Consider the following 27,935-nt stretch of genomic DNA (forward strand, 5'->3'; position numbering starts at 1 on the left):
CATAAAAACACAAGTGAAAGAAAAATGACAATAAATTTCCTTCGAAGATCAAGGTTTTAATGCCGCTGAGAGTTAAGCAAATTCCTTGTAAAGTCTTTAACTTTCATCTGCATTGAGCCTTGATTCAATACATTTCGTACTGCATCAATTTAACATTCTTTGAGGCCTGAGTGACAGAGGAGGAGAATTAAAGTAAACACTTACAGATGCATCAGTGAAGAAGGCGCTGGCAGGATCAGCTGTCGTATCAAGGAGATCATCGCCATCGAGCTATTCAATAAATTAAAAACACGTTTACGAAGAGAACGAAGCATCAACTATTGGCTGCGTTATTGCTAACACATGGATAAGAAGGTAAGAAGGATTACAATCCCACCAGAGACTGATAACTTTTAAAAAGAAATTTGAACTTTCAGTGAATGGCTGGAAGGATCACACAAGATTTCACGTTTTGAGACTTTTACTGTAATAACAAGCTAAAAGCTACAGTGACTAAACGCTACCTCAGTGTGCAATTTATGCTCTTAAGCCCATTTAAGATTTAAAATGATTGAAAATCTCCTTCCATGGTTATACAGTAAAGTCCAGCCTTTTGCGATTTCTTTGTTTGTATATTCGCGTACCCATGCTAAAGCCTTTGTACACCGGCATCGCCTATTGTGTGAGTAATGTTCACTTATCCCCATTTTTTTCCCCCCTCTCTCTATTCTTTTCCTGAGGAGGCCCTAGCCATGATGGGGCAGAGACCTCGACATGTTTTAACGGAGGTCGTGTCGAAGTCTCAGGAAGCAGATTCCTCCCATTAGTCGTGGCCTTGGACATTTAAATTCTCTTTTTTTTTAAAGGCATCTTTCCAACTGGGGTGAGAAGTGGTGCCTGTAATGGTTGCAGCTGAAGTGCAGCCGGAGCGGAGAGATTGATCTGGAAATGTCGAATCTCTCGGTCCAGAGCTGCAATCACAGCTGTGTTCAATTTTGAAACATTCACCAATTTTGTCTGCCGGCCTTGAGACGATTCATTTTTTTCTTAAATAAGGATCGTCCCTTTTAAAAATTTTCAACGTCCTGTATTGCTCGGAGGCTCCCCCTGTCTTTCGCATACAGGTACCACAATTTGCTGTACAATAACTGCACAAAACAATGCTGCCCTCACATTGCTGGGAACTTAACTAACTGAATCCCGTTGAAAAACTTGGTCATCGTTCACGATTTTTTTGCCATTTGCAAGGTTTCGCGGGAATGGAACCCCCACGAACAGCAGGATTTTACTGTACTTCACTCTGCCCCATAAGTAGGCATTCTATTCTTGTGGAACCAGTCCAAAGTGATCCTTAGCTCCTTCTCTTTTTCCCCACCGGATAACTCCTAATCCCAGAGCCATCTTTCTAGCCAAAGCTGGGCGAATCTTCCAGCGTTGTTTAAGCCCTCACAGCCTTAGTCGCTTCAATCCGAGCACAAGGACCCACCCACATCCTGTGTGGTGAACAGCAGAAACTTGCTGCCTCTATCTCTTGGCTGATTCTTTCTCTCGCTCTGATTCTTGCAGATTGAGCCCCATATTTAGCCGAATCTGCAATCCGATCCTACAATGGCCTCCTATTGGCTCTTCCCCTCACAAAGCCCATCTCCACGGCAACGTGAATCACATGGGCTCGTATTCAGGTAGGAATGCTGATTAGCTATCCTCTAGACTATCCCACACCCGCAACTCCATTCTATCTTGGGATTAAACAGACATTTTAAAGTATAACCATTTACAATGCCTGACATCCCTAACACCTCCCTGGGACTTAGAGACTAACAGTCTATCCACCGTCAGCCCAGCTGCTCGGGTCATTGTTTAGAAGTGTGAATATCTTGCACCTTCTTCCCAGTAAAACAAACTGGGCCCCCTTTTAGCCTTCACCAGCTAAGCACATGAGCTTGCTGTCGGGCAGAATTTGGCACAGGTCACATGACCCCCTTCATCCTCCACCTTACCCTAAATTATAGAGACAGTCCCAAAACACAATGATTTATTACATCTCACATTTGTAACAATAGGGGTTGTAAACAAAAATACAGGTCCTTCTGAAACCAGGAGTTTAACTTGAAGAAGGTGGAGATATCCTTTACAGGGTTGTCAGAGACCTCAGTTTTTAAACTGCTGACAAGCAGGAGTTATAAAAGTTATGCCTTGCAGCAACAGAGGACAGAGTGATCCATGCCTGTGGTTCCAATACAGAAACTGACTCATCTCAGCTGGGGAATAGCTTAGGATCTTCAACCCACATTGTGGGTAATTGAGCAAAGGGAGGTGCTTTGGAGTAGACCAGGATCGCCTTGCCTTTCACTTAAGGCTCCCTCTGCCAAGCAGATACTCAGGGCTGCACTCACCCCCCCTGTCCTCTCGCTCACATTCAAAACCTGTTCAGAAATCATCGTGATGGAGGAATTACATCGTAGAATGGGATGCAGCTGCGTGTGATGCTCCAGGGTTGGGCATGCCGAGGTTATACAAAGGTCGATGGCCTCCTCCTAATTCTTATGAAGGTAATTAATTTTGGCAACAAGAATCATGGAACCGTAATTTAGGGGCAGCTTTGGTGCTCTGTAAAGTTGTGAACTGGGTTTTTGTATCTGTTGGGGATAAAGCAGAAATTCTGAAACAAGCAGGCGTGGGAATTGCCTACAGGCCAGGAGAGCAGACATTGCAGGGCATCAGCAAGAATATCCATCCGCTCTGGAGCATCAGTGGGAGCCGGGAGGCATTGGTGCAACAAGCAGTATGGTCTTCCATTCTCGGTACCACGCTTTAGGAGGAATGTCAAGGCTCTGGAGAGGGTGGAGAGGAGGTTTACCACAGTGATACCAGGGATGCAGGGGTTCAGTTATGTGGAGAGCTTGGAGAAGCTGAGATGGTTCTCCTTAGAGCAGCGAAAGTTAAGAGTTGATTTAACAGAGGTGTTCAAAATGATGAGGGATTGCTGGAGCAAGTGGGGAGAAACTGTTTCCGCAGTGGTCTTGTGGGTAGCTTCCCTGCCACTGGGCCAACAGCTCTGGGTTCAAATCCCACTCCAGGACTCGATGGCCACTGAAGGTGTGTTCAGGACATGCCTGTGGCAGGTGGTAAGAGGTGGTTAGCCATGTTTGAAATGGACTGGTGCCCCTCAAGCCTCTGGTGACAGGCTAGTTCCAGGATATAGAATCTTCAGGCGAGACAGGGGAGGGGGGTAAAAAAGGAGGAGGCGTTGCATTATTAGTTAAGGAGTCAGTTATTGCAGTAAGGAGAGATGATATCTTGGAGGGGGCATTGAATGAAGCTTTGTGGGTAGAGCTTAAGAATAAAAAAGGGGCAGCCACATTGTTAGGTGTTTATTATAGACCCCCAGATAGTCAGCGGGAACTTGAGGAGCCCAATTTGCGGAGGTGTGTAAAAACAATAATAGGGTAATTATATTAGGTGATTTCAACTTTCCCAACATTAATTGGGATAGACATAGTGTTAAGGGCTTGGATGGAGTGGATTTCTTGAAATGTGTACAGGAGAACTTTTTAGGTCAATATGTAGAGGGTCCAACAAGGGACGGCGCATTGCTGGACCTAATTCTGGGGAATGAAGCCGGACAGGTGGCTGAGGTGGTGGTGGGGGAGCATTTTAGTGATAGCGACCACAACATGGTACAGTTTAAGCTTGTTGTGGACAAAGAAATAGACAAGCTGCAAAAAAATGTTTTGGATTGGGGGAGAGTGGATTTTAGTAAAATAAAGCAGAATCTGGCCAAGATAGACTGGGAATAGCTACTTGTGGGGAAATCTATAGAGGAGCAGTTGGGGGGGGGGGACGTACAAAAAGGAAATAGGGAGGGTACAGACTCAACATGTTCCCTCTAGGGCGATAGGAAAGAGTAACAAGCCCAAAGAACCATGGATGACCAGAAATATTCAGGATATGATGAGAAGGAAAAGAAAAACTTTTAGCAGATACAAGGGAAGCAAATCAGCAGAGGCATTAGTGGAGTACAGAAAGTGCAGGGTGGAGCTTAAGAAAGCGATTAGGAGAGCAAAGGGGGAATATGAGGAAGCTCTGGCTGATACAAGTGGGGAAAATCCCAAGATATTCTATAACTATATCAATGGGAAGAGGATAACCAGGGAAAGCTTAGGGCCCATTAAGGACCAAGGGGGAAATCTATGGGTGGAGCCAGAGGACATCAGTAGAGTTTTGAACAAATATTTCACATCCGTCTTCACCCAAGAAAATGAGGATGAAGGTATGGAACTTGGGGAGAGAGACTGCGAGGTTCCTGAGCAAATTGATATAGGGAGTGACAAGGTATTGGAGGTGTTGGCAGGCTTAAAAGTGGACATATCTCCAGGTCTGGATGATATGTGTCCCAGACTGCTGAGGGAGGCAAGGGAGGAGATCGCAGGGGCTCTGACCCAAATCTTTAATTCCTTTCTGGCCATGGGGGAGGTGCCAGAGGACTGGAGAACAGCTAATGTGGTTCCGCTATTTAAGAAGGGTTGTAGAGATAAGCCAGGGACTTACAGACCAGTGAGTCTCACGTCAGTGGTAGGGAAACTATTGGTGAAAGTTCTGAAGGAGAGAATCTATCTCCACTTGGAGAGGCAAGGTTTGATCAGGGATAGTCAGCATGGCTTTGTCAGAGGGAGGTCATGCCTAACAAATTTGATTGAAGTTTTTGAGGAGGTGACCAGGTGTGTAGATGAGGGGAGTGCAGTTGATGTAGTTTATATGGATTTCAGCAAAGCCTTTGACAAGGTCCCACATGGGAGACTTATAAAGAAGGTAAATGCACATGGGATACAGGGTAATTTGATAAGGTGGATTCAAAATTGGATTAGTTGTAGGAGACAGAGGGTGATGACAGAAGGCTGCTTTAGTGACTGGAAGCCAGTGTCCAGTGGCGTACCACAGGGATCTGTGCTGGGTCCCCTACTGTTTGTCATTGATATAAATGACATAGATGACTATGTGGGGTGGGGGGGTAGGATTAGTAAGTTTGCGGATGACACAAAGATTGGCCAGGTGGTTAACAGTGAGGTTGAGTGTCTTGGGCTACAGGAAGATATAGACGGGATGGTCAAATGGGCAGATAAGTGGCAGATGGAATTTAACCCTGAAAAGTGTGAGGTGATACACTTTGGAAGGAGTAATTTGACAAGGAAGTATTCAATGAATGGCGTGGCACTAGGAAGTTCTGAGGAACAAAGGGACCTTGGCATGTGTGTCCATAGATCTCTGAAGGCGGAGGGGCATGTTAGTGAGATGGTGAAAAAGGCATACGGGACACTTGCCTTTATCAATCGAGACATAGGTTACAAAAGTAGGGAGGTCAAGGTTGTATAGAACCTTGGTGAGGCCACAGCTGGAGTACTGTGTGCAGTTCTGGTCACCACATTATAGGAAGGATGTGATTGCACTGGAGGGGGTGCAGAGGAGATTCACCAGGATGTTGCCTGGGATGAAACATTTAAGTTATGAAGAGAGGTTGTTTTCGTTGGAGCAGAGAAGACTGAGGGGTGACCTGATCGAGGTGTACAAGATTATGAGGGGCATGGACAGGGTGGATAGGGAGCAGCTGTTCCCCTTCATTGAAGGGTCAGTTACGAGGGGGCATAAGTTCAAGGTGAGGGGCAGGAGGTTTAGGGGGGATGTGAGGAAAAACTTTTTTACCCAGAGGGTGGCGACGGTCTGGAACGCACTGCCTGGGAGGGTGGTGGAGGCGGGTTGCCTCACATTCTTTAAAAAGTACCTGGGTGAGCATTTGGCACGTCATAACATTCAAGGCTATGGGCCAAGTGCTGGCAAATGGGATTAGGTAGGTAGGTCAGGTGTTTCTCACGTTATGGTGCAGACACGATGGGCCGAAGGGCCTCTTCTGCACTGTGAGATTCTGTGATTCTGTAGTGATGGTATGGAAACAGATGTAAACACATGCTTTGATAAAAGCAAAATACTGTGGATGCTGGAAATCTGAAAGAAAAACAGAAAGTGCTGGACAGCATCTGACCTGACAGCATCTGTGGAGAGAGAAACAGTGAAACTGTTTCCACTGGAAATGGGTCAGTAATCAGAGTTCATAGATTTAAAGTAGTTGGCAAAAGAGCTAGAGGGGAGGAGAAGGTTGTTAAGGTTTGGAAATCACTACCTGAAAGGCTGCAGTAATCGCATTCCATAGGAACTTTTAAATGGCCTTTGGGCAAGGGCTTAAAGAGAACTAATATAAAAGCAAAATACTGCGGATGCTGGAAATCTGAAGCAAAAACAAAAATAGCTGGAAAAACTCAGCAGGCCTGACAGCATCTACGGACAGGAATACAGTTAACGTTTCAAGTCCGTACGACTGTTCATCATCCTGGTGAAGAGTCACCCGGACTCGAAACAGTTAACTCTGTCTTTCTCCCCGCCGATGCTGTCAGGCCTGCTGAGTTTTTCCAGCTATTTTTGTTTCTGCTTGAAGGGAGCTAGCTCGCAGAGTTCGGGAAAAGAAGCTGGCGTGCTAGACGACATGGGGCAGCTCTTTCAAAGGGCTGGCACAGATGTGACAGGCTGAATGGCCCTCTTTCGTACTGCAAGTTTCTGAAGCAACTCCCCCCCCACCCCCGCTCCCCGTCAAAAACACAAAGTAGGACTCTCCCAGCGAGCAAAAGAAACCACAACAAGCAGAAGCACAATTCTAACCTTGGTACTGCGGGAAATTAAACTCACCTGGTCTGAACCATGCAGGAAGTCATTCAGGGCCTGAGGGTCACTGGAAGGGAAAGATGCACATTTCATGAACAGCTGTGTTTTTGAATAACATCAGATAACCACAGAAAGCTACAAGTGATTGGAATAGGCTAGTGCGAACAGAGGCAAAATACTGCAGACGCCGGAAAGCGGAAATAAAAACAGAAAATACTCAGCCTCCGTGGAGAGAGAAACAGAGTTAACGTTTCAGGTTGATGACCTTTCACTTATTTGCTCTGTGAAAGGAACCGAAAATTATTTAACCCAACAAGTGTGGCCCTGAAACATTAACGTGTCAGGGGCAAAAAAAAAAACCCACAACAAAAATAGAACCGTTCACAAGGTTAGTTTAGCAGCAGAAATAAAGAGGGTTGCACTGAAGGCAAATCTTGCCTCTTAAAAACGGAGTTGGTGGGGGAAGAATTAGAAAAAGCCGCGAATGTATCAGGAAATCGTGTTTTCTTGGAATTAGTCAGACTGTATGTAAAACAAGAGTAAGGACAGTAAAGAAAGGTAAACAATGGAAACACACAGTGAGTATGACAGTGTTCACGAGGAGTTAAATGAGCTCGGGGAGGAGTCCACTACTGCAACTTTACTCTGGCTTGTTGAGTATCTTGTTGTAAATAAAACAGCCTGTCTCAGTTATCAGAGGATTTACAGGCCAGAGCTCCCAGCGCATAGAATCACCAGGAAAGAAAAGAGCGGAAAAAAATCCAGTCAGCCTGCCTGATCCCGTTCCTGGACAGGACTCTTTTAAAACAAGAATGCAAACCCATTCTGCACACAGGCTGGGTGGCTGTAATCTGAACAGATCATCTAGACGCGAAAGCAAAATCTAGGGTGAGAGGATCGATGTCTTTCACCTCACACCGTGCATTTGAATACATCCAGCAATGAAAGCCTCCTCCTCGTGCTGTCCACAAGTGTCCATCATCAAATGGGGATGTGCAGCAATGACCATTCCCTGGTTACAGCAATGCAACATAACTGAACTCAGTGAGAAACCTGCAATGCCACACTGAACCACCAGAGGACATTTCTGAATGCTGAGCTCATATACATTAACAGGGTACTTTGGAGGGAGCAGAACTCTGTACCTAACTCTGTGCTGTACCTGTCCCAGGAGTGTTTGATGGGGACAGTGTAGAGGGAGCTTTACTCTGTATCTAACCCCGTGCTGTACCTGTCCTGGGAGTGTTTGATGGGGACAGTGTAAAGGGAGCTCAACTCTGTATCTAACCCCGTGCTGTACCTGTCCTGGGAGTGTTTGATGGGGACGGTGTAGAGGGAGATTTACTCTGTATCTAACCCCGTGCTGTACCTGTCCTGGGAGTGTTTGATGGGGACGGTGTAGAGGGAGATTTACTCTGTATCTAACCCCGTGCTGTACCTGTCCTGGGAGTGTTTGATGGGGACGGTGTAGAGGAAGATTTACTCTGTATCTAACCCCGTGCTGTACCTGTCCTGGGAGTGTTTGATGGGGACGGTGTAGAGGGAGATTTACTCTGTATCTAACCCCGTGCTGTACCTGTCCTGGGAGTGTTTGATGGGGACGGTGTAGAGGGAGATTTACTCTGTATCTAACCCCGTGCTGTACCTGTCCTGGGAGTGTTTGATGGGGACGGTGTAGAGGGAGATTTACTCTGTATCTAACCCCGTGCTGTACCTGTCCTGGGAGTGTTTGATGGGGACGGTGTAGAGGAAGATTTACTCTGTATCTAACCCCGTGCTGTACCTGTCCTGGGAGTGTTTGATGGGGACAGTGTAGAGAGAGCTTTACTCTGTATCTAACCCCGTGCTGTACCTGTCCTGGGAGTGTTTGATGGGGACAGTGTAGAGAGAGCTTTACTCTGTATCTAACCCCGTGCTGTACCTGCCCTGGGAGTGTTTGATGGGGATGGTGTAGAGGGAGCTTTACTCTGTAGCTAATCCAGTGTTGTACCTGTCCTGGGAGTGTTTGATGGGGACAGTGTAGAGGGAGCTTTACTCTGTATCTAACCCCGTGCTGTACCTACCCTGGGAGTGTTTGATGGGGACAGTGTAGAGGGAGCTTTACTCTGTATCTAACCCCATGCTGTCCCTGTCCTGGGAGTGTTTGATGGGGACAGTGTAGAGAGAGCTTTACTCTCTATCTAACCCCATGCTGTACCTGTCCTGGGAGTGTTTGATGGGGATGGTGTAGAGGGACCATTACTCTGTATCTAACCCCGTGCTGTACCTGTCCTGGGAGTGTTTGATGGGGACAGTGTAGAGGGAGCTTTACTCTGTATCTAACCCCGTGCTGTACCTGTCCTGGGAGTGTTTGATGGGGACAGTGTAGAGGGAGCTTTACTCTCTATCTAACCCCATGCTGTACCTGTCCTGGGAGTGTTTGATGGGGATGGTGTAGAGGGACCATTACTCTGTATCTAACCCCGTGCTGTACCTGCCTTGGGAGAGTATGTAAGCTTGATTAGGTGCCCCAAAATATTTCACCTCCCAGTACAAACTCACATCCTCAAATAACAAAAGCAAAAAGAATTATAAACAGAAAATGCACATGCTTTTGGTCAATTCTTCAATAAGCCAGTTAGACCCGGGGTTTAAAAAACCTTTCCACTTGAACACTAAGAGCAATGAAGAATAAAAGTGGAGCTTGAATGTAGACCAACAGGAGACTTGAAGTCACGCCTACTATTTCATTCTGCTGTGTGCAATTAGTGAAGGCAAACCTTCAGTCAGACTCCGAAAGGCAGGACTGCACATTTACTGAAGGATTATTCCTTGCCTGCATTAATTAATCATCATCCACTCTTCATCACAGAGATTACACACTTTTCAAAAAAAAATGTAATATATACTTGACCCATTTCCTTGCTTTATCTGATCAGAAGCCTCCAACTGTTGGTTCCTGTGATGGTGCAGATTAGAAGCCTCCAGCTGTGAGCAGAGTGGGTCCCCTGTTCAGTCCCTGTATTTTTTGCTACATTAGGGTAGTGGAAAGGACTTTAATTCTGTGTTAGCTGTGGGGAGGTGTGTGTGTGTGTGTGGAATCACATCAAAGTTCCCACTTTCTACTGTGTTGTATTGCAATGCCCGCTGAAGCACAATCATGCCTCTCCGATGCCTCTGCAGTTGGATAGCTTACCAATACTCCAGAGCCAAAGCTCTTGCAGAATAAATTGGTTACGGTATGCTTGATGGGAGGGATTGAACTGAACGTTGCCAGGGAGAGAGGGGGAGAGAGAGAGAGAGAGCTTCCCAGCTCCAGTTCCAACATTGCTCCAAGTTACATCTAGAAACTTATTTACCACCTTTTCATTTCTCTCTTTTAGACAAAAATGGTCCTACAGAAATTCGGTCACACCAGCAGAACACAAGTAATACATCCTCATTTTGGAAAGAGACAGAAGTACCGCACGTGAATTGGATGTGGTATCAAAAAGAGGTAGGTAGGAAATGAAAGCGAACAGTGGTTGGTATCTACGTTTTATTTTACTATATTTTGGCAAGGTACGTACCAAATTACATCTAGCAGACAACGTCCATCTTCATCATCCATTTCAACTGTAAAAACAAAACACTCAATTACTGTCGTCCAATTTTTAAAAAGCAGAAAGACTTGCCTTTCTAAAGCACCTTTCACAACCTCAGCATGGCCCAAAGTGCTTTAAGCCAATGAAGTGCTTTCGAAGTGTAGTCAACGCTGTAATGCAAGAAACGCAGCAGCCAACATGTGCACAGCAAGCTCCCACAAACAGCAACGTCACAGTGACCAGGTTATCAGTGCTTTAGTGATGTTGGTTGAGGGATAAATAGTGCCCAGGACTCTCTTGCCCATCTGCAAATAGTGGCCTGGGACCTTTTATGTCCCATCCAAAAATCGACGCCTCCGACAATGCAGCACTTCCTCAACACTGCACTGGGAGAGTGTCAGCCTAGATTTTTTTGTGCTCAGGTCTCTGGAGTGGGTCTCGAACCCACAGCTTTCTGCCTCAGAGATGAGAATGCTACCCACTGAGCCACGGCTGACCCTCATGTTCTAACCTATGGTTAACTGTAGAAGAAACAAGAAATCTTGTGTTAATCTCAAGTATGGAGCAGTGTCAAGTTTCTGACAAGATGCTAGCTTCTTCCGTCACTCGTTGATTACATCCAATGTAAAACTGAGACTGGGGGCCAACGTCTGAAATTGCCGTCAATGCCAGGAAGCTGCTCAAACTGGTGAAAAGTCCCAATGCCCTTGACAGAGCCATTTTTAAAAAGAAGTTATTTTTCCTTTGCACTCACTGAGAAAATGCCGAGGCCCAAGACTCAAAACGGTTACCGATACCCCGTCTCACCCATTTTGCAAAGGGAGTTGGCCACCAACAATTAGGACTGAGTGGCCCCGACATTTGCCTTTTGCCAGTAACCTGTTGTGCCAACTGAGGTACCCTGCGCTCCTCAGAAAACCATCGCCCCCAAGCCAGCAAACAAGCCAAACACAATCAGTGCAGTCTTGCATTGAAATGGGGAACGTAAAGTAGACGAGGGAGATAAGGGAGCTTTCAAACTGCATCATGGTGGAACCTGACTTTAACACAACACAAGTTACGTAGCGAGGCATATTTCATCCCAATGAGATTTAATTAATCCCGTTCTTTTCTAAATAACAATATTTTTAAGCACTACTCCGGTTTGAAAGCAGATATAAAGCAACAAGTTATTTAGCACCTTGATTTGTTTTTTTTATTCATTCATGGGATGTAGGCGTCCATCCCTAATGTTGTCCATCCCTAGTTGCCCTTGACAGGATGGTGGTGAGCTACTTTCTTGAGCCGCTGCAGCCCATGTGACATGGAGCATCCTAGTGGACTTCACAGGAGCATCATCAGACAAAACCTGACACTGAGCCACGTAAGGTAAGCAAAAGCTCGGTCAGAGAGAGATAGATGTTAAGGGACGTCTTAAAAGAGGAAAGCGAGTTGGAGAGATTTAGGGAGGGAATCCCAAAGCTTACAGCCCAGGCAGCAAAAACAAAACATGCTGGCCAATGGTGGAGCGGTTGAAGTCAAAGATGTGCAAGAATGCTGATTTGGAGGAGCGCAGAGATCTCAAAGGGTTGTAGGGCTTGGAGGGGCTAACAGGGATAGGGAGGGGCGAGGCCACAGGTGCAATCTGAAAACAAGGTGGTGAATTTTAAATCGAGGCGTCACCGGACCCAGAGGTCAGTGAGTACAAGGGGAGATGGATGAACAGGACTCGGTGCGAGTCAGGATATGGACAGAGTTTTAGACAAGCTTATGTTTACAAAGCGTACATGTGAAAACTGCAAATTTCAGTAAGGATGTGCAAAGCCATATCAACTCTAACATTTAAATCATCTTGGCATTAAAAATTTATCAAGCGTTGGTAAATCAGGACCAGTTTATAAGATGCTCAGCTGCTGTGACCATGATTCCAGTGCAGTGTTTTGGGTGCAGGAATTCTCATGGTTTGTCCACCTGAATTGAGAAACACACCCAGTAGTACAGCTATAGGTCTGACTGGGCTGTCCGGAGAGAGCATCCTGAACTGTGTCGCTAGCTGGGGAACTGAGCTCTCTCATTGCCTGTGCTACCAGAGAGATTAACCGAATGAATTCCCACAAACTAAAAAAGGTTGCTCTACCTTTGAAGTCAAACATCCCAAAGTGCATCAGTGTTAGTATTAATGTAGATTCAAAGGATAGTTACAGCACAGATAGAGGCCATTCAGCCCTTTGAGCCCATGAGCAACTTGGGTAGTCCCAGTCCTCTACCCTTTCCCTGAGAACCATTTCCCCTTCAAGTACTTATCCAATTCTCTTTTTGAAGCCACAATTGAATCTGCCTCCACCACACTCGCAGGTAGTGCATTTTAGAACATAACTTGCTGCTTAGAAAAGTTTTTCCTTGTGTCACCTTTGCTTCCTTTGTCAATCACTTTAAAACTGGTGTCCTCTGGCTCCCAACCCTTCTGCCAATGGGAACAGTTTCTCCCCATCTACTCTCTCCAGACCCGTCATGATTTTGAACACCTCCAACAAACCTCCTCTCGACCTCCTCATCCCCCCCAAGGAGAACAGCCTCAGCTCCTCCAAGCTATCCGCCTAACGGAAGTCATTCCGGCACCGTTCTCGTTGATGCTTTTCTACAACCTCCCTTAAAGCCTTCAACATCCTTCCTAAAGTGACACTAGGCATGCCTTGTCAGGAGTGAAGGAGTGGGAATGGGTACAGGCAGCATTGTAAGCGGGATATTGGCCAGCCTGGGGATTGCTGTAGGTGCGCAGGTGTAAACATACTGCGCCAGCTTCAGAATCAGACTCACGTGGGGCTTCATCTGCTCTGGGAATTTTTTGCCCTTCTCCTATTACTGAGAAATTAGAGCCAGTTTTTTTTTTTAATCACCCCACACCCCCCCAATATCGAACAATTTACGATGAAAACCCACACCGAGTGCCAGCCGCATAGTCACGGACGGTTAGTCGCCATGACGACCTGGTGCCCTTCACGACCATCTTCGAGATTAGCCTAACCCGACTTCATGACCTTCCACGGCGGGATTCGAACTCATGGATTCGCAAACCCCACCACCCCAAATCCTACTGGGGGCAAGCGCAGAAACCGCCTCCAACTCAAGACCAGCCGTCAATCTCACTCCAGGTGCCGCAGGGTGGCTGGTGTCGGGGGTGGGGATTATGAGATGTCACGTTATGGACATACAGGGGCCTGAGACCCATTAAGGAGCAGAACGGAGGGAGCTTTACTTGGTAACGGCATCATGTGCTAGTTTGGTGCTGACACAGTGTCTTTTTTCTGTAAAAATTCATACGCGGGATGCGGGCTTCGCTGATTTATTGCCCATCCCTAGTTGCCCTTGAGAAGGGGGTGGCGGTGAGCCGCCTTCTTGAACGGCAGTCCGTGTCTGAAATGGAAAGTGTTCCATTTCTTACTGCCAACCCCACAGGCACAGCAGAAAATTAAAATCAAAGGATCATATGCAAGAGGGGGTTCTGACAGGTACGGCTTTTACACGATGGCGATGGTGGCTGGGAGAGGGTTGGCAGTGGAGGGACAAAGGAACACCGGACGTCTCACTGGGAAGCTCAAGCGGTTTTTTTTTTACAAACTTAATTTCATCCACTTGGGCTGGGAATTGCAGGCTTTCACCGGCTGATGCACCAGTGGGTGTTGCTGCTAGAAGGTGGGTGTGTGTGTGTGTGTGTGTGTGTGTGTGTGTGTGTGTGTGTGTGTGTGTGTGTGGGGAGGAGGACAGGAGCGAGGAGAACTAGAGACCGACCATGGAGGGATTTTCTGCGATAAGGTCTGGTTTGTGCTTTCCTTGACCCACAGGGCACTGAATGAGAGCGCTCCCCGCCACTATCCACCACCACCCCCCCCACCTCCCCCCCGCCCCACCTCCTGTAACATTACGCAAGTGCAAGGGCAAGGGGGAGCAATAAAGGATGTTTAATTTGTCCTTTTGAATGGTATTGTGGGAGGGAGGGTTTGCTGCAATTGCAGCCGTTGGTTAGTGCGCAAGCTCCATTCCCGACATCACTGATTTTAAGCAACAATTTCCAAGTCAGATATCAAATCTCCGACTGGTCTGGGTTAGAAAGCCCCTAAGTAACGTAACTTAGACACAACGTCCAGCAGGTCCGGCCACCCGTCATAGGCCACAGCCAGATGACAGGGCGGATGGGGCAGCCCTCCAAGTCGAATAGCCTCTTCTCCCTCCCTCAGCTGGGTGCGCATACAGGGAATGGTCACTCGCTGGAGAAATTAGACACCCAAAGGCTATCCCCACGGTTCAGGAGAAGAGGTGGGGGGGTGGGGGGGCAGGGGGAAATCGGAAAAGATGGGGAAAGGAGCAAAATGAAAACTGCACTTTAGCGTCTAGCCGCCTGCTCCTCACTGGGTTCCTCTGGAGACTGTGTCACATTCCCGAGCAGCTCATCTATTTACCTGCACGAGCAGACATCATAAAAATCCTGCAATCTCGCCTGGCACTTTAGTCGTGTCTCGGTCCCCTATTCCAGCGTAGAATCTGCCAGGGACTGCACAATACCCACATTACGTCACGCACCAGTTGGGAGCAATGCTTTACCTGTACAAAGATACATTATTAAAACTCTTCTGTTGATGAAGGAAGAAAAATATACCCCCCCTCCCTCCCAGAACAAATCTGATAGACATAGACAGACGATATAAAAATGCCTTTTACGCTTGGACCATTGCCCTGAAACTCAATGTCATTTTTAGTTTTGTTGAAACTAATCTCAGTTGTGACCTGGAATCTGTTATGTGACACACTATGGAAGGAACATTTTATATGGTTTAGTCATCCCTCGGAGTATTCCACACACACCTTAAGGCAGTGCTCTGGTTATTATAGCTAACGGAACTGATCTGGTACATTGAGAGTTCACCAGTTTCTGCACTTAATTCATGCAGCATAATTTGATGTAGAGAGTAAAAGAGTTGGTTTCTTAGGGCTAAGAAACCACTCAAGCCATTCGCACATCACCTCTCCCTGACCTTCGGCAGGACTGAGAATCTTCATCTGAGCAGTGTTACAGAACTGGGTGGTGCTTCAAGGGAGAGAGATACAGAGCCAGGGAGAGGGGGAGAGAGAGAAGAGACAGGCAGAGGGAGAAGAGACAGACAGAGAGAGAAGAGACAGACAGAGAGAGAAGAGACAGACAGAGAGAGAAGAGACAGACAGAGAGAGAAGAGACAGACAGAGGGAGAAGAGACAGACAGAGGGAGAAGAGACAGACAGAGGGAGAAGAGACAGACAGAGGGAGAAGAGACAGACAGAGGGAGAAGAGACAGACAGAGGGAGAAGAGACAGACAGAGGGAGAAGAGACAGACAGAGGGAGAAGAGACAGGCAGAGGGAGAAGAGACAGACAGAGAGAGAAGAGACAGACAGAGAGAGAAGAGACAGACAGAGAGAGAAGAGACAGACAGAGAGAGAAGAGACAGACAGAGGGAGAAGAGACAGGCAGAGGGAGAAGAGACAGGCAGAAGGAGAAGAGACAGACAGAGGGAGAAGAGACAGGCAGAGGGAGAAGAGACAGACAGAGGGAGAAGAGACAGACAGAGGGAGAAGAGACAGACAAACAAAGCCTGAGAGACAGCGAAAGAGAGGGACAGAGAGAGAGAGAGATACATACAGGATCAGACCCAGGCGAACAGAGCGCAGAGCAGAGGGAGACAGAGTTAAGGGAAAAAAACAGAGTTACAGACGGATAGAAAGGACTCAAGATTGTCCATAAGTGCAACAGTTTAATCTGTTGGACCCAGTCATACTGTCTGCTTCAATAGCCCTCGGGGTAATTAATCCTGTAACATGACTGCCCTGCAGGTAAAAGGTCCCTCATTATCACCCTCCAGAATTCCTTCTTTTTAAACCTGTATCCCTCAGGAATTGAACCTGACACCACAGGGAACTATTTGCCCAGATCAGTTTTGATAAATCCACAGTATGATCCTGAAAACTTCAATTTCATCAGCTCCTCTTTCCCAAAAGAAAAGTGACCAGAACACCTGGAGCAGACTGTACAGAGTAAAAGCTTTTTAAGATAGTATTTCCACAATAAGAAAGGGTCTGGTCCTTTAAGTTTACAGAACACGTCCTTTATCACAGACTAGCAGCTGGGTGGAATTAACACAGAAGAGCACCTGAACTATTTGTTCTGGGAAATGTCACACTCGGCAAGCCATGGGGATGTTATTGGTGGGAAATGGAATATTTCCCATTTGCGGAATGGGGTAGTTGCACACTCTACTGCCCACCCCCCCCACCGCCAAAAAAGCATCAACATCGACCACAGCACTAGTGCAAAATTTCAGTTTTGTAAACCAGGTATATATCCATCGGACTCCCCGAGTGAGCTTAATGCTCAACTAAGGACAATTTGTGCTGCCCCGGGATTCTCCAAACTCATTTCAGGATGGAGATCCATGGCCAACAGACAGGGGTTGCCTTCCGCCTCACCTGTAGGGGCTGGATTTCCTCCAGACTCGAATCCCTTAAACCAGGCTGACATTCCCAGTGCCGTACTGAGGGAGTGCTGCACTGTCATTGGTGCTGCCTTTCCAATGAGATGTTAAACCAAGACTCTGGCTTCTCCCTCCAGATGTTAACAAAAAAACCCCCACAGCACGACTGTGAAGAAGACCAGAGAGGGGTGGGGTGGGGGTTCTCCCTTGTGCGCCCTGGGACCAAACTTCTCTCTCAACCAGCACCTGAAACGGATCATCTACTCATCACCATTTTGCTGTTTGTGGGAGCTTGCTGTGCACGTACCAGCTTCTTTTTAAACCTGTATCCCTCAGGAATCGAACCTGACACCACAGGGGAACTAATAGCCCAAATCAGTTTTCTGACATCACACCATCGACTACACTTCAAAAGTACTTCATTGGCTGTAAGGCGCTTTGGGACATCCTGAGCATGTGAAAGGCGCTATAGAAATGCAACTTTTTTTCTTTTGCCAAGGTGAAGTAAGATTTCTAACCTGCCTCCCAACTGCATCAGGTAAACTGGCCACATGTACCCTGCTGTCAGTCACTAGTTTGAGAGATTTTATGGAATCCAATGATTAATTTGATGTTTACAGCTTCTGCTTATCTTTTGTTGAGAATGGTGAAGAACATTTAGCCTGAAAGAGCAGGAGGAAACTCTCCCAACAGAAATAAAGGCCTCCCTCGGTGCTGTAAATCTCCGCATAGCAACTTCCCCCCTCCCCCATTAGTCCAAAGGCCCACTACTAGGAATTCTGTGTCACCGAGGCACATGTCCTCATGATCCCTACAACAGATATTATTTACAGACAAAAGCTGCTAACTAAGAATTTCAGGCACCCAGCCAAAAACAACACACAGCCAACCTGAGTGAAAGAGTTACATTTATATAGTGCCTTTCGTAACCACAGAATTTCCCAAATCACTTCACAGCCATTGAAGCAAATCCTGCGTAGACACTAAGAGAAAAGCAAAAAACTGCGGATGCTGGAAATCCAAAACAAAAACAAAAATACCTGGAAGAACTCAGCAGGTCTGGCAGCATCGGCGGAGAAGAGCAAAGTTAATGTTTCGAGTCCGAATGACCCTCCAACAGAACTGTTCTGTTGAAGAGTCATTTGGACTCGAAATGTTAACTGTGTTCCTCTCCGAAGATGCTGCCAGACCTGCTGAGTTCTTCCAGGTATTTTTGTTTTTGTCCTGTGTAGACACTGTTGTACTGTATGAAACACGGCAGCCATTTTTGCACAGCAAGCTCCCACAAACAGCAGTCTTTAGTGGTGTTGTTTGGGGATAAATGTTGGCCCCAGGACACCAGAGAGAACTCCACCTTGCACATAGAAACACACATAGACCCAGGCACACAGAGAAACATGCGTATGTAGAGACAGACACACACGCATGGGAACATACTCAGAAACAAACACACACACCCCTACACACACACACCCCTACACACACACACCTGCAAGGCACAAGTCAGGAGTGTGATGGAATACTCCCCACTTGCCTGGATGAGTGCAGCTCCTACAACACTCAAGAAGCTCAACACCATCCAGGACAAAGCAACCCCGCTCATATTACCGTTCCTTCACTGTCGCTGGGTCAAAATCCTGGAGCTCCCTTCCTAACAGCATTGTGGAGTTTAGAAGATTGAAAGGTGATCTGGTTGAAACATATAAAATCCTGAGTGTGTTTGATAGGTTGGATAATGGGTTGGGGGGAGCGCGCGGGTGATGTTTCCTCTTGTGGGAGAGACTAGAACCAAGGGATACAGTTTAAGAATAAGAGGTCTAACGGTTTGGACGGAGATGAGGAGAAATTCTCTCTCTCTCTCAAAGAGTCATTGGTATGTGGAATTCTCTCGCAGAGGGTCATTACATTTGCTCAAGGCAGAGTTAGATAGATTTTTGATAGATGAGGGGGCCAAGGGTTATGGGGACAGATGGCAAAGTGGAGCTGAGATATAACCAGATCAGCCATGGTCTTATTGAATGGTGGAGCAGGCTCAAAGGGATGAATGGCCAACTCTTGCTTCGAAGTCCTATGTTGCTCTTCGAAATAAGTTGTTTTGCACCCACCTGAGAAGGCAGATGGGGCCTTGGCTATGACGTCTCAACTGAAAGATGGCATCTCCAAGAGTGCAGCACCCCCTCAGTGCTGCTCTGGGAGCGGCTGTGGATTTTTTTTTGTGCTCAATTCCTGGAGCGGGTCTTGAACCTGCAACCCTGTGACCGAAGAGGTGAGTGTGCTACCAACTGCGTCACGGGAAAGCCTTCCCTTTCAAAAACTTTATTAATCTCCCCTCCCCCACCCTATTTAAAAGTGAACTTCAGTGACATGGACAGACTAGAGAAGTTGGGGTTGTTCTTCATGGTTAAAGGTAGAGTTAATAGAAGCATTCAAAACTATGGAGGGTCCTGAGAGTGACTAAAGAGAAAGTGTTTCTACTGGCAGGAGGGTCAGTAATCAAAGAACACAATTTAGGGTAATGTGCAAAGGGACCAAAGAGGAGACGATGAGATTTTTTTTTTAACGTAGCGAATTTTTACGATCCAGGACGTGCTGCCTGAAAGTGCAGTGGAAGTCAACTCAATGGGAACTTTCTAAAGGAATTTGGGTAAGTATTTTAAAAGGAAAATTTGCAGTGCTGTGGGGAACGAGCAAGGAAGTGGGATTAATTGGATACCTGCCTCTTTGAATGGGATGCAAGTGTCGCTGGCTAGGCCAGCATTTATTGCCCTGATTGCCCTCGAGAAGGTGGTGGTGAGCTGCCTTCATAAACCGCGGCGGTCCATGTGGTGTAGGTACATCCACAGTGCTGTTAGGGAGGGTTTTTTTTTCCCCCAGGATTTTGACCCAGCGACAGTGAAGGAACAGCAATAGAGAACCCATTAAAGACCCCGAGTGTGACCCTCCTTATATACCACCTCCTTCTGCTGTGTACAATTCTATCCAAATGAAAGGCTAATTGATGGATATAACATTGATTGGCTGAACAGATGTCCTTTTTAAAAACTATCACACCATCTATGTCCACTGTAAGCTCTAAATTTCTCAGTGCAATGATCCTTAGCATTCACAGACAATACTCAAGCTTAGGTCACCTCCCTCCAACCATATGGCCTTGTGTGAACATTTCACTTCCCCCACATAGAGTTATGCCTCATTTTCCCTGCTGCATCGTGCACTTTCTTCAGTTAAGTGCTTAGCATCCCTTTCCTTGCTTTTTATAAATGTACGGCCGCCAACTATTCTTGTCAAGTCTAGCTGGGCATATCCCAGGAGGTTTACAGAGAAATAAGTCTTTCCTGACAGTTAGGCGTTCTCTGCATTCCTCCCAATTCAGGCACCTTGTGTATTCCCAATTTCCTTCTGGTTCCCAAGCTCTGGAATTCCCTCCGTAAACCTCTCCACACCACTACCTCTCTCTTAAAGGTAGAGGCACAGATGTTTCCTGACAAACATATGGTAGTGCAGCAGGAGAGCAGTTTTGGTAATAAAAACAGTGAGATTGGCAGTTTACACAATTTCTTTCTGGCTTTCTTTCTGCTTTGGTGTGTTTATGGAATCTGTCTTTGGGGAAAACAGCACCCTGGTTTGTCAGTATCGTTACTTCAACGTAATTAATTTGACCTGAGACGTTTTGAGATGTTTGAGAAATGTGATGAGGCATTGCACGGACACAAGTCTTGCATGAGGAGCTGAATGGACACCAGATTTCACCCAAGACCCTCACTCAGTATGTGCTGTAAAAGGTTCCAGGGTCCGAATGTTGAAGGTGAGTATTGAAGGGTGTTTTTTACATTTGGAGATTTTATGGTTGGACTGTGGGAGAGAGATAACTCTGCGATTACAATGCTGAAACCATCTAACAGTCGAACCTATGAAGATGTAACTGTACAATTCATCTGTTGGGGTAAGGAACAAAGGGAGAGGCCAGCACATGCGTGTCACTCTCCCACCTTGGGTAATCTGAACTAAAGTGTCAGTTAAACTCAATGGGTGGGATTCCCACCCACATTCCTGAGTCAGAAGATTATGGATTCAAGCCCCACTGCAGCACTTGAACATATAACCCAGACTGACAACGCAGTGCAATGCTGAATGAGTGCTGCGCTATTGGAGGTGACATCTTTTCATTCCGATATCTTGATCTGAGGCAGGTCTGCCTGGTCAACAAGATCTCACAGCTCCAAAAGGGCAGGGGAGCTCTTCCAGAATCCCAGTGTCAATATTCTCCTGATCATCAACCCGAAAAAAAAACAGATTAACTGATCATTTAGCTCACAGCTGATTTTGGGATCTTGCTGTGCATAAATTGGCCAAACAAAAGAGCAATGGCTGAATTTCAGAAGTTATCCACTGGCTGTGAAACACTTCGGGATGTGCCGAGAATTTTAAAGCTGTTAAACCGGAGCTGAAAGCAGCTCCTTGATTCTCACAACACATATAACATGGGGGCCAAAAGAGAGAAAAAGGGCCTTGACCCAATGGGTGTTTTTCAGTGCAATAATCAGTCTCTGGTTTTGGGCTTCCGCTGAATGAATGTAGTTACAGTGCCAACTGCAGCTCAGCTGCATCACTCCTATTTCTGAATCAGAAGGTTCTGAAATTCAAGTCCCACTTCGGTGCAGTCCCGTGGGAGTGCCACATCGTCAGAGGTGCCATACTTCAGAAGTGTGATTGGCCTGGAAGGGTCCTCCAGGTGGCCCGAGGACTGGGCCAAAATGAAAGGCACTGACGCGCAACACCAGAGCTGAGGCTGTACAAGAGACAAGGCCAGAACCCTCATCGCCTCCACTCACATGTCACACAACCAGATCAGCTCCTGTCTACGGGCCATAAGTCGTTATTCACACGAGCAACAACAAAGTAGTTTTATGAGTAAGATTTACTTTACTGTCAATTTTATTCAACGTAGATTTAAATAAGTATTAGTTTCTCAGAAGAAGATTACTGTGGTGATTTCATAACATATTAGAATGTTTCGTGTTCTCGTCTAATGTTAATGCTTATAATATGAAAATGGCTGTAGTTTTGTTTCTGTCACGAATGGACAATTTATGATATTTAATTTTTTAAAATGCACATAAATTTTTTATTATATTTAATGAAAAGCAGCAAAGATATTTATAGTTTCCATAAGTCCCCATTAATTCTGATGAGTTTTTTTTGTGGTGACGAATGAAAGCAGGTGCGGTAGGACAGATGGGGTTTGGTCTGCATCATCGCTTTCTCCACTCAAGTGGTCACACAGATGAAAAGGTTTGGGAACCACTGCTTTAGACGAGGTTATAAACTCAGGCCCCGAATACCCAGTGATAGTTAAACGACTTTGTGACAGCATTTAACAAATAACAGGAATCTGAGCAACATTCCTCTCTCAACCAATACCAAAACACAGATCAAGTGCTCATGGGTCTAACTTTGCCAGGCTTGGGGTCGTACTGTGGGCAACAGTTCCAAACTTCGAACTTAATTTACTGTCCCCGAAGAACCTCGAGATGTTGAGGCAAGATAAGGAATTTTAAAGTTGGAAGTTTCGAGTAATATAATTGGCATCACTGCACGATACCAGAAGCAGCCTATTCCAGAGTGCAGTCACTGAAGTGTGACAAATGACTACAATTTGCAGTTCAACACAAGAGACACCAATCAGCCCATGCACCAGACAGAAGCATGTTCTCTACAACTATTCTTTCATGGTAAAGTGAGGCCCTTCTAAAATGTGCGCCATTGCAAAGGAGTGTTGGCAGCCCTATGTTAAACTCAGGTCAATGAGCAGATCTGACTCAGACTTGCTCCTTGGTGGTTCCTCTGCAAAGTGAGCTTGTGGATGCCCTAGGGCAAAGATTAGCCCAGCAGTGACACCCATTGATATTCACACTTGAAGGTTAGGTTAGTGGTTAGGGACAGGAGGTCAATCAGTGTGTGTGGGACCCATACCCCAGTGAGAGAGTCAGTGTGTGTGGAACCCGTGCCCCAGTGAGAGAGTCTGTGTGTGTGGGACCCGTGCCCCAGTGAGAGAGTCAGTGTGTGTGGGACCCGTGCCCCAGTGAGAGAGTCTGTGTGTGTGTGGGACCCGTGCCCCGGTGAGAGTCAGCGTGTGTGGGACCCGTGCCCCAGTGAGAGTCAGTGTGTGTGGGACCCGTGCCCCAGTGAGAGTCAGTGTGTGTGGGACCCGTGCCCCAGTGAGAGTCAGTGTGTGTGGGACCCGTGCCCCAGTGAGAGTCAGTGTGTGTGGGACCCGTACCCCAGTGAGAGTCAGGGTGTGTGGAACCATACCCTCGTGTAAGGTAGCATCTCCTCACATTATTAGAGCTTTACACAGCAACAAGAACTTTAAAAACCAGGGAGCAAAACTTAAAACGTTGACCACTGGTTAGATTTGCTAATAATAAAAATAAGGAGGAACTCTAACAGTCAACACAAATGCTTGCTGCATCCAGTACCGGACAAGAGTAATGATCTGCACACCATAGAGGTGACAAGTGACAAGGAGCCAAGCATGCACAGGGTCCTGGGTCCCGACTGCACAGACATTCTGGGCTCTTGGGATGGAGGCGGATGGATCAGCAGACCATTACATTGCAAGTATCAAGAACTGTAAAGGCATGGTTTCATGGACCACAACATTGCCCTCTGACAGACTGCAATACGTCTGAGAACAACGGGTGCAGGGTCTGGGGGATTTCCTGTTCTTTCAGTATGTGTTATTTCTGTTAATGAACAGTAACAATGCCAGTTTCCAGAAACTGATGGTTGCCCTTCATTCTGGGCAGCGAAGACAGTCTTTCAGGAGTTAACAGGGGCGCTGGGGGAGGATTTCGAAAGACGAAGGGGGTGGTCCCAGCAGAAGGTCTCAGCAATTGTCAAGTTTCCTGAAGGAGGGTTGGAACGTCTGCACAAATCAGTCTTAGGGAGTATCTGAAAATTTGCAGGCCTCTTCCCCCTCTGCACAGCCTCCCCTCCCTCCCTCCGCCACTCCAATGCCTCCCACCACTCATCTGGAAAAGACTGAAACTCCGGGCCTGGGGGTGGGGGGGGGCAGTGTGGCTGGAGAACCAACTGGTGAACAATTGGATAAAAGCAAAAAACTGCGGATGCTGGAAATCCAAAACAAAAACAAAAATACCTGGAAAAACTCAGCAGGTCTGGCAGCATCTGCGGAGAGGGATACGGTTAACGTTTCGAGTCTGTATGACTCTTCATCAGAACTAAGTAAAAATAGAAGAGGTGAAATATAAGCTGGTTTAAGGGGTGGGTGGGACAAGTAGAGCTGGATAGAGGGCCAGTGATAGGTGGAGATAAGCAAAAGATGTCACAGACAAAAGGACAAAGAGGTGTTGAAGGTGGTGATATTAACTGAGGAATGTGCTAATTAAGGGTAGAAAGCAGGACAAGCAAGGTACAGATAGCCCTAGTAGGGGTGGTATAGGGTGAAGGAATCTAAAAAGGCTAAAAGGTAGAGATAAAACAATGGATGGAAATATATTTAAAAATAATGGAAGCAGGTGGGAAAAGAAAAATCTATATAAATTATTGGGGAAAAAAAGGGGGAGATCAGAAAGGGGTTGGGGATGGAGGAAAGAGTTCATGATCTAAAGTTGTTGAATTCAATATTAAGTGCGGAAGGCTGTAAATTGCCTAGTCGGAAGATTCCTCCAGTTTGCGTTGAGCTTCACTGGAACAATGCAGCAGGCCAAAGACGGACATGTGGGCTTGAGAATAGGGTGGAGTGTTGAAATGGCAAGTGACAGGGAGGTCTGGGTCATGCTTGCGGACAGACCGTAGGTGTTCTGCAAAACGGTCACCCAGTCTGCGTTTGGTCTCTCCAATGTAAAGGAAACTGCATTGGGAGCAGCGAATGCAGTAGACTAAATTGAGGGAAGTGCAAGTGAAATGCTGCTTCACTTGATGGGAGTGTTTGGGCCCTTGGACGGTGAGGAGAGGGAAAGTAAAGGGGCAGGTGTTGCACCTTCTGCGGTTGAATGGGAAGGTGCCGTGGGAGGGGGTTGAGGTGTAGGGGGTGATGGAGGAGTGGACCAGGGTGTCCTGGAGGGAACGATCCCCGCGGAATGCCGCCGGGGTGGGGGTGAAGGGAAGATGTGTTTGGTGGTGGCATCATGCTGGAGTTGGCGGAAATGGCAGAGGATGAACAATTGGCTTTGGGTAGCAATTGTGACAAACAATGAGCCCCTGTCCCTTCACTCCCTCAGGAAGCAATGGAGATTCTGGGGCCCCTGAGATTCCACCTCCATTTACACAAGGTTCCATCTGCAGCAACATAATTTTACAAGCAAGGTGGTCAACTTGGGAATTGCGGGCATTTTAAACAATTCATAAAACGTATCTCCAAGATGCCCATGTGCAAACTATTGGAGAACTGAACATGCCTACTCCTGCTCCTTGTTCGTATGTTACTATCAGATCAGCCATGATCTTATTAAATGGCGAAGCAGGCTCGAGGGTAGAGTGGCCCTACTCCTGCTCTTTGCTCGTATGTTGTTCATATGTAGCCACTCTCTGCTGTATGGACTGACCTGTGTAAACCTGCGGCAAAATTTAGTTCTTTCCAAGAACCTTTGTGCCAGTTAAATGCATGTTTCTAAAGCTTAAAGCACACGGGGAACCTCCCTTCCCACCCCGTCCCCTCTTAAGAGTTTTTAGACCACAAAACACCACCTGGAGGGGCTTCAGGAGCCCTTTGGCACACAGAGTACCGCCTTCTATTACCCCGAAGGTGGCACAGGGAACGAGGCTTGGATCTGAGCAAAGACATAAAAGTGACCAGGTGGTCTGTTTTTTCAGTTATAGAAACGTACAACATGGAAGGAGGCCATTTGGCCCATTGAGTCTGTGCCTGCCGACAAGGAACCATCCAGTCTAACCTCACTTTCCAGTTGTTGGCCTGCAGCCCTGTAGGCTACAGCACTTCAAGGGGATACCCAAGGGCTTGTTAAATGTTGAGGGTTTCTGCCTCTACCATCCTTTTAGGCAGTGAGTTCCAGATCCCCACTACCCCTCCCTTGAATCCTCTCTAAACCTCCTCTCAACCAGAGGGCATAGATTTAGAGTGTGAACACCTCAACCAAGAGAAATAAAGCTTTCCTATCCATTCTACCCAGGCCCCTCAATTTCATACACTTCAACTCAGTCTCTCCTCAGCCTCCTCTCTTCCAAAGAAAATAATCTAGCCTACCAACCTTTCCTCATGACGAAAACGCTCCAGTCCAGGCAACACCCTCACCCTCCCCCTCTCCAGTGCAATCACATCTTTCCTATTGTGCAGTGACCGGAGCTGCACACAATACTCATGTTGACTGAGGGCTAAACGTTCATCCAGGACGCCAGTGAGCGCCCTCCAGCTGTTCTTCAAAATCTTTTACGGGCACCTGACTGAGGGGGGCCAGGAAAAGCCTTGGATTTAACACCTCATCTGAAAGACGGCACCTCCGACAGTGCAGCACTCCCTCCGTGCGGCACTGGGGTGTCAGCCTGGATTATGGGTTCAAGTCTTGGCGAGTGGAACTTAAAACCCAGAAGCTTCTTGGCTCACAGGTGAGTGTACTGTCCACTAGGCCACAGCTGATGCCTCAAAATACTGGTTAAGCATCTCTGTCAGCGAGGAGGTGCAGCTGGAGCGATGGGGGTTAAGAGAGTGGTGACAGTCTCACACAGTGCCGCAGGGGGGTTGTGATCACAACTTCATAGGCTCAGACTCCTGGATGTTTACAATACACAAGGAGGTCATTCAGCCCATCATGTCCATGCCGATCAACAAAGAGCTGACAACACTAATCCTATTTTCCAGCGCTTGGCCCATAGCCCTGGAGGCTATGGCAACACAAGTGAATACTTCTTAAATGTTACGAGAGCTCCAGACTCCCAACGCCCATTCAGGCAGCGAGTTCCAGACTCCCACCACCCTCTTGGGTGAAAAAAAAAACTTCAGAGCCAATTCCACAATAAAACGCTGAGAGATCTGAATATGTGCTTGTTCAGAAATCTTATATTAGTCACTGCTGAGGGAAAGACACTCAAGCACTTCTGGAACTTAGTTACATAGCCACAGGCTTTCAGAAACCACGTGCTTAAAAAAAACCACAGCACCTGCACATTCCAGTCTAAAAAGAAACCAGTTTCACAACCAAACACATTCTGCTAAAGTTATGCCCAGGTTCACAGTCAGAAACCCACAAGGTGATTCCCTTCCTACAGTTTTCAAACTTAAAAAACATAACTTGTTCAGGCGAGGGGAGGAGGAAGAAGAAAATGTTATTTATAAACCCAAGACTTGTGGTATTTGGTTTACCTCAGTCCGCTGCAGAGACCTGAGCTGAGACTAAACTGACAGTCCTGATGCTAGTGAGAATCGCAGTCTTCTTGAAGGTAACATCTTCCAGATGAAGCTTTAAACCGAAACTCCGTCCCCTCTTTCATGTGGACATAAAAGATAACAAGGCACTAATTGAAAGAGTGGCAGGAGAGTTCTCTCCACTATCCCTCAATCAACATCGCCAAACAGATTATCTAGTCATTATCATGTTGCTGCCATATTTTACTATGTAACAACATTTCAAAAGTAATTCATTGACCGTGAAGCACTTTGGGACATCCTGAGGTCATGAAAGGTGCTACAGAAATGCTGGTCCTCTTTTCATGAGAAATTTCTGCAGCGCTGATTCAAAAGCTTCTCTCCTGCAGGTTTTGGTGTCATATCTAAGTTTGACGAGTGGTCAGAGGGTGTTGAGGTCCCCCTGTGGAGCAGTCACCATCAGAGGCTCACAGGTGGAACTCAGCAACAAGTTTACAGAAAAGCAGATTATTTAATCCTGACAAACTTTAGTGAACAAAAGCAAGATCCTATTCATCAAGGCCACAGCTCCTGCAAACTAAGTGCGATTTGTATGCTGAGATTATGTGGGACAGTGCACCTCAATGCGATTACAAAGAAGGGTTTCCACTGTGGAATCACACTTCACAAGATGATCATCACCAGGGTCCCTTAAGACACTTGGACAACAGATTAACCCCGTCTGATAAATTGGTCAAATGATTATTCAGAACAGCATCCAGAGCCAGAAATTACTTCAACCATTAGCAAGATGGCGAACAGGCAAACCAGTCACCTGGCAACCTTCTCTGCACAACTTTGAAACTGGCGACAATCACTT

The 27,935-nt window shown here is 46.7% G+C and overlaps 1 protein-coding gene across 4 annotated transcripts in view; it reads right to left on the minus strand.

Moving 5' to 3' along the window:
• The window catches only part of LOC121272686 (BRD4-interacting chromatin-remodeling complex-associated protein-like), a 53,401-nt gene extending 26,251 nt beyond the window's left edge, over positions 1-27,150 (minus strand). For 2 of the 4 annotated variants that reach the window (XM_041179409.1, XM_041179406.1), the window contains exons 1-5: positions 27,074-27,148; positions 14,690-14,831; positions 10,239-10,284; positions 6,715-6,757; positions 205-270 (exon numbers count right to left, since the gene is read on the minus strand). In XM_041179409.1, coding sequence (XP_041035343.1) covers positions 205-270; positions 6,715-6,757; positions 10,239-10,284; positions 14,690-14,708 — 174 coding nt within the window. In that variant the 5' untranslated portion in view covers positions 14,709-14,831; positions 27,074-27,148. Of the gene's footprint in view, positions 1-204; positions 271-6,714; positions 6,758-10,238; positions 10,285-14,689; positions 14,832-27,073 lie in introns of all 4 variants that reach the window. The other 2 variants (XM_041179408.1, XM_041179407.1) reach the window with 2 other exon arrangements.
• Positions 27,151-27,935: the final 785 nt, after the last annotated feature.

This window comes from Carcharodon carcharias, chromosome 34 (genome assembly GCF_017639515.1).
Source record: "Carcharodon carcharias isolate sCarCar2 chromosome 34, sCarCar2.pri, whole genome shotgun sequence".
Lineage (NCBI taxonomy): Eukaryota > Metazoa > Chordata > Chondrichthyes > Lamniformes > Lamnidae > Carcharodon > Carcharodon carcharias.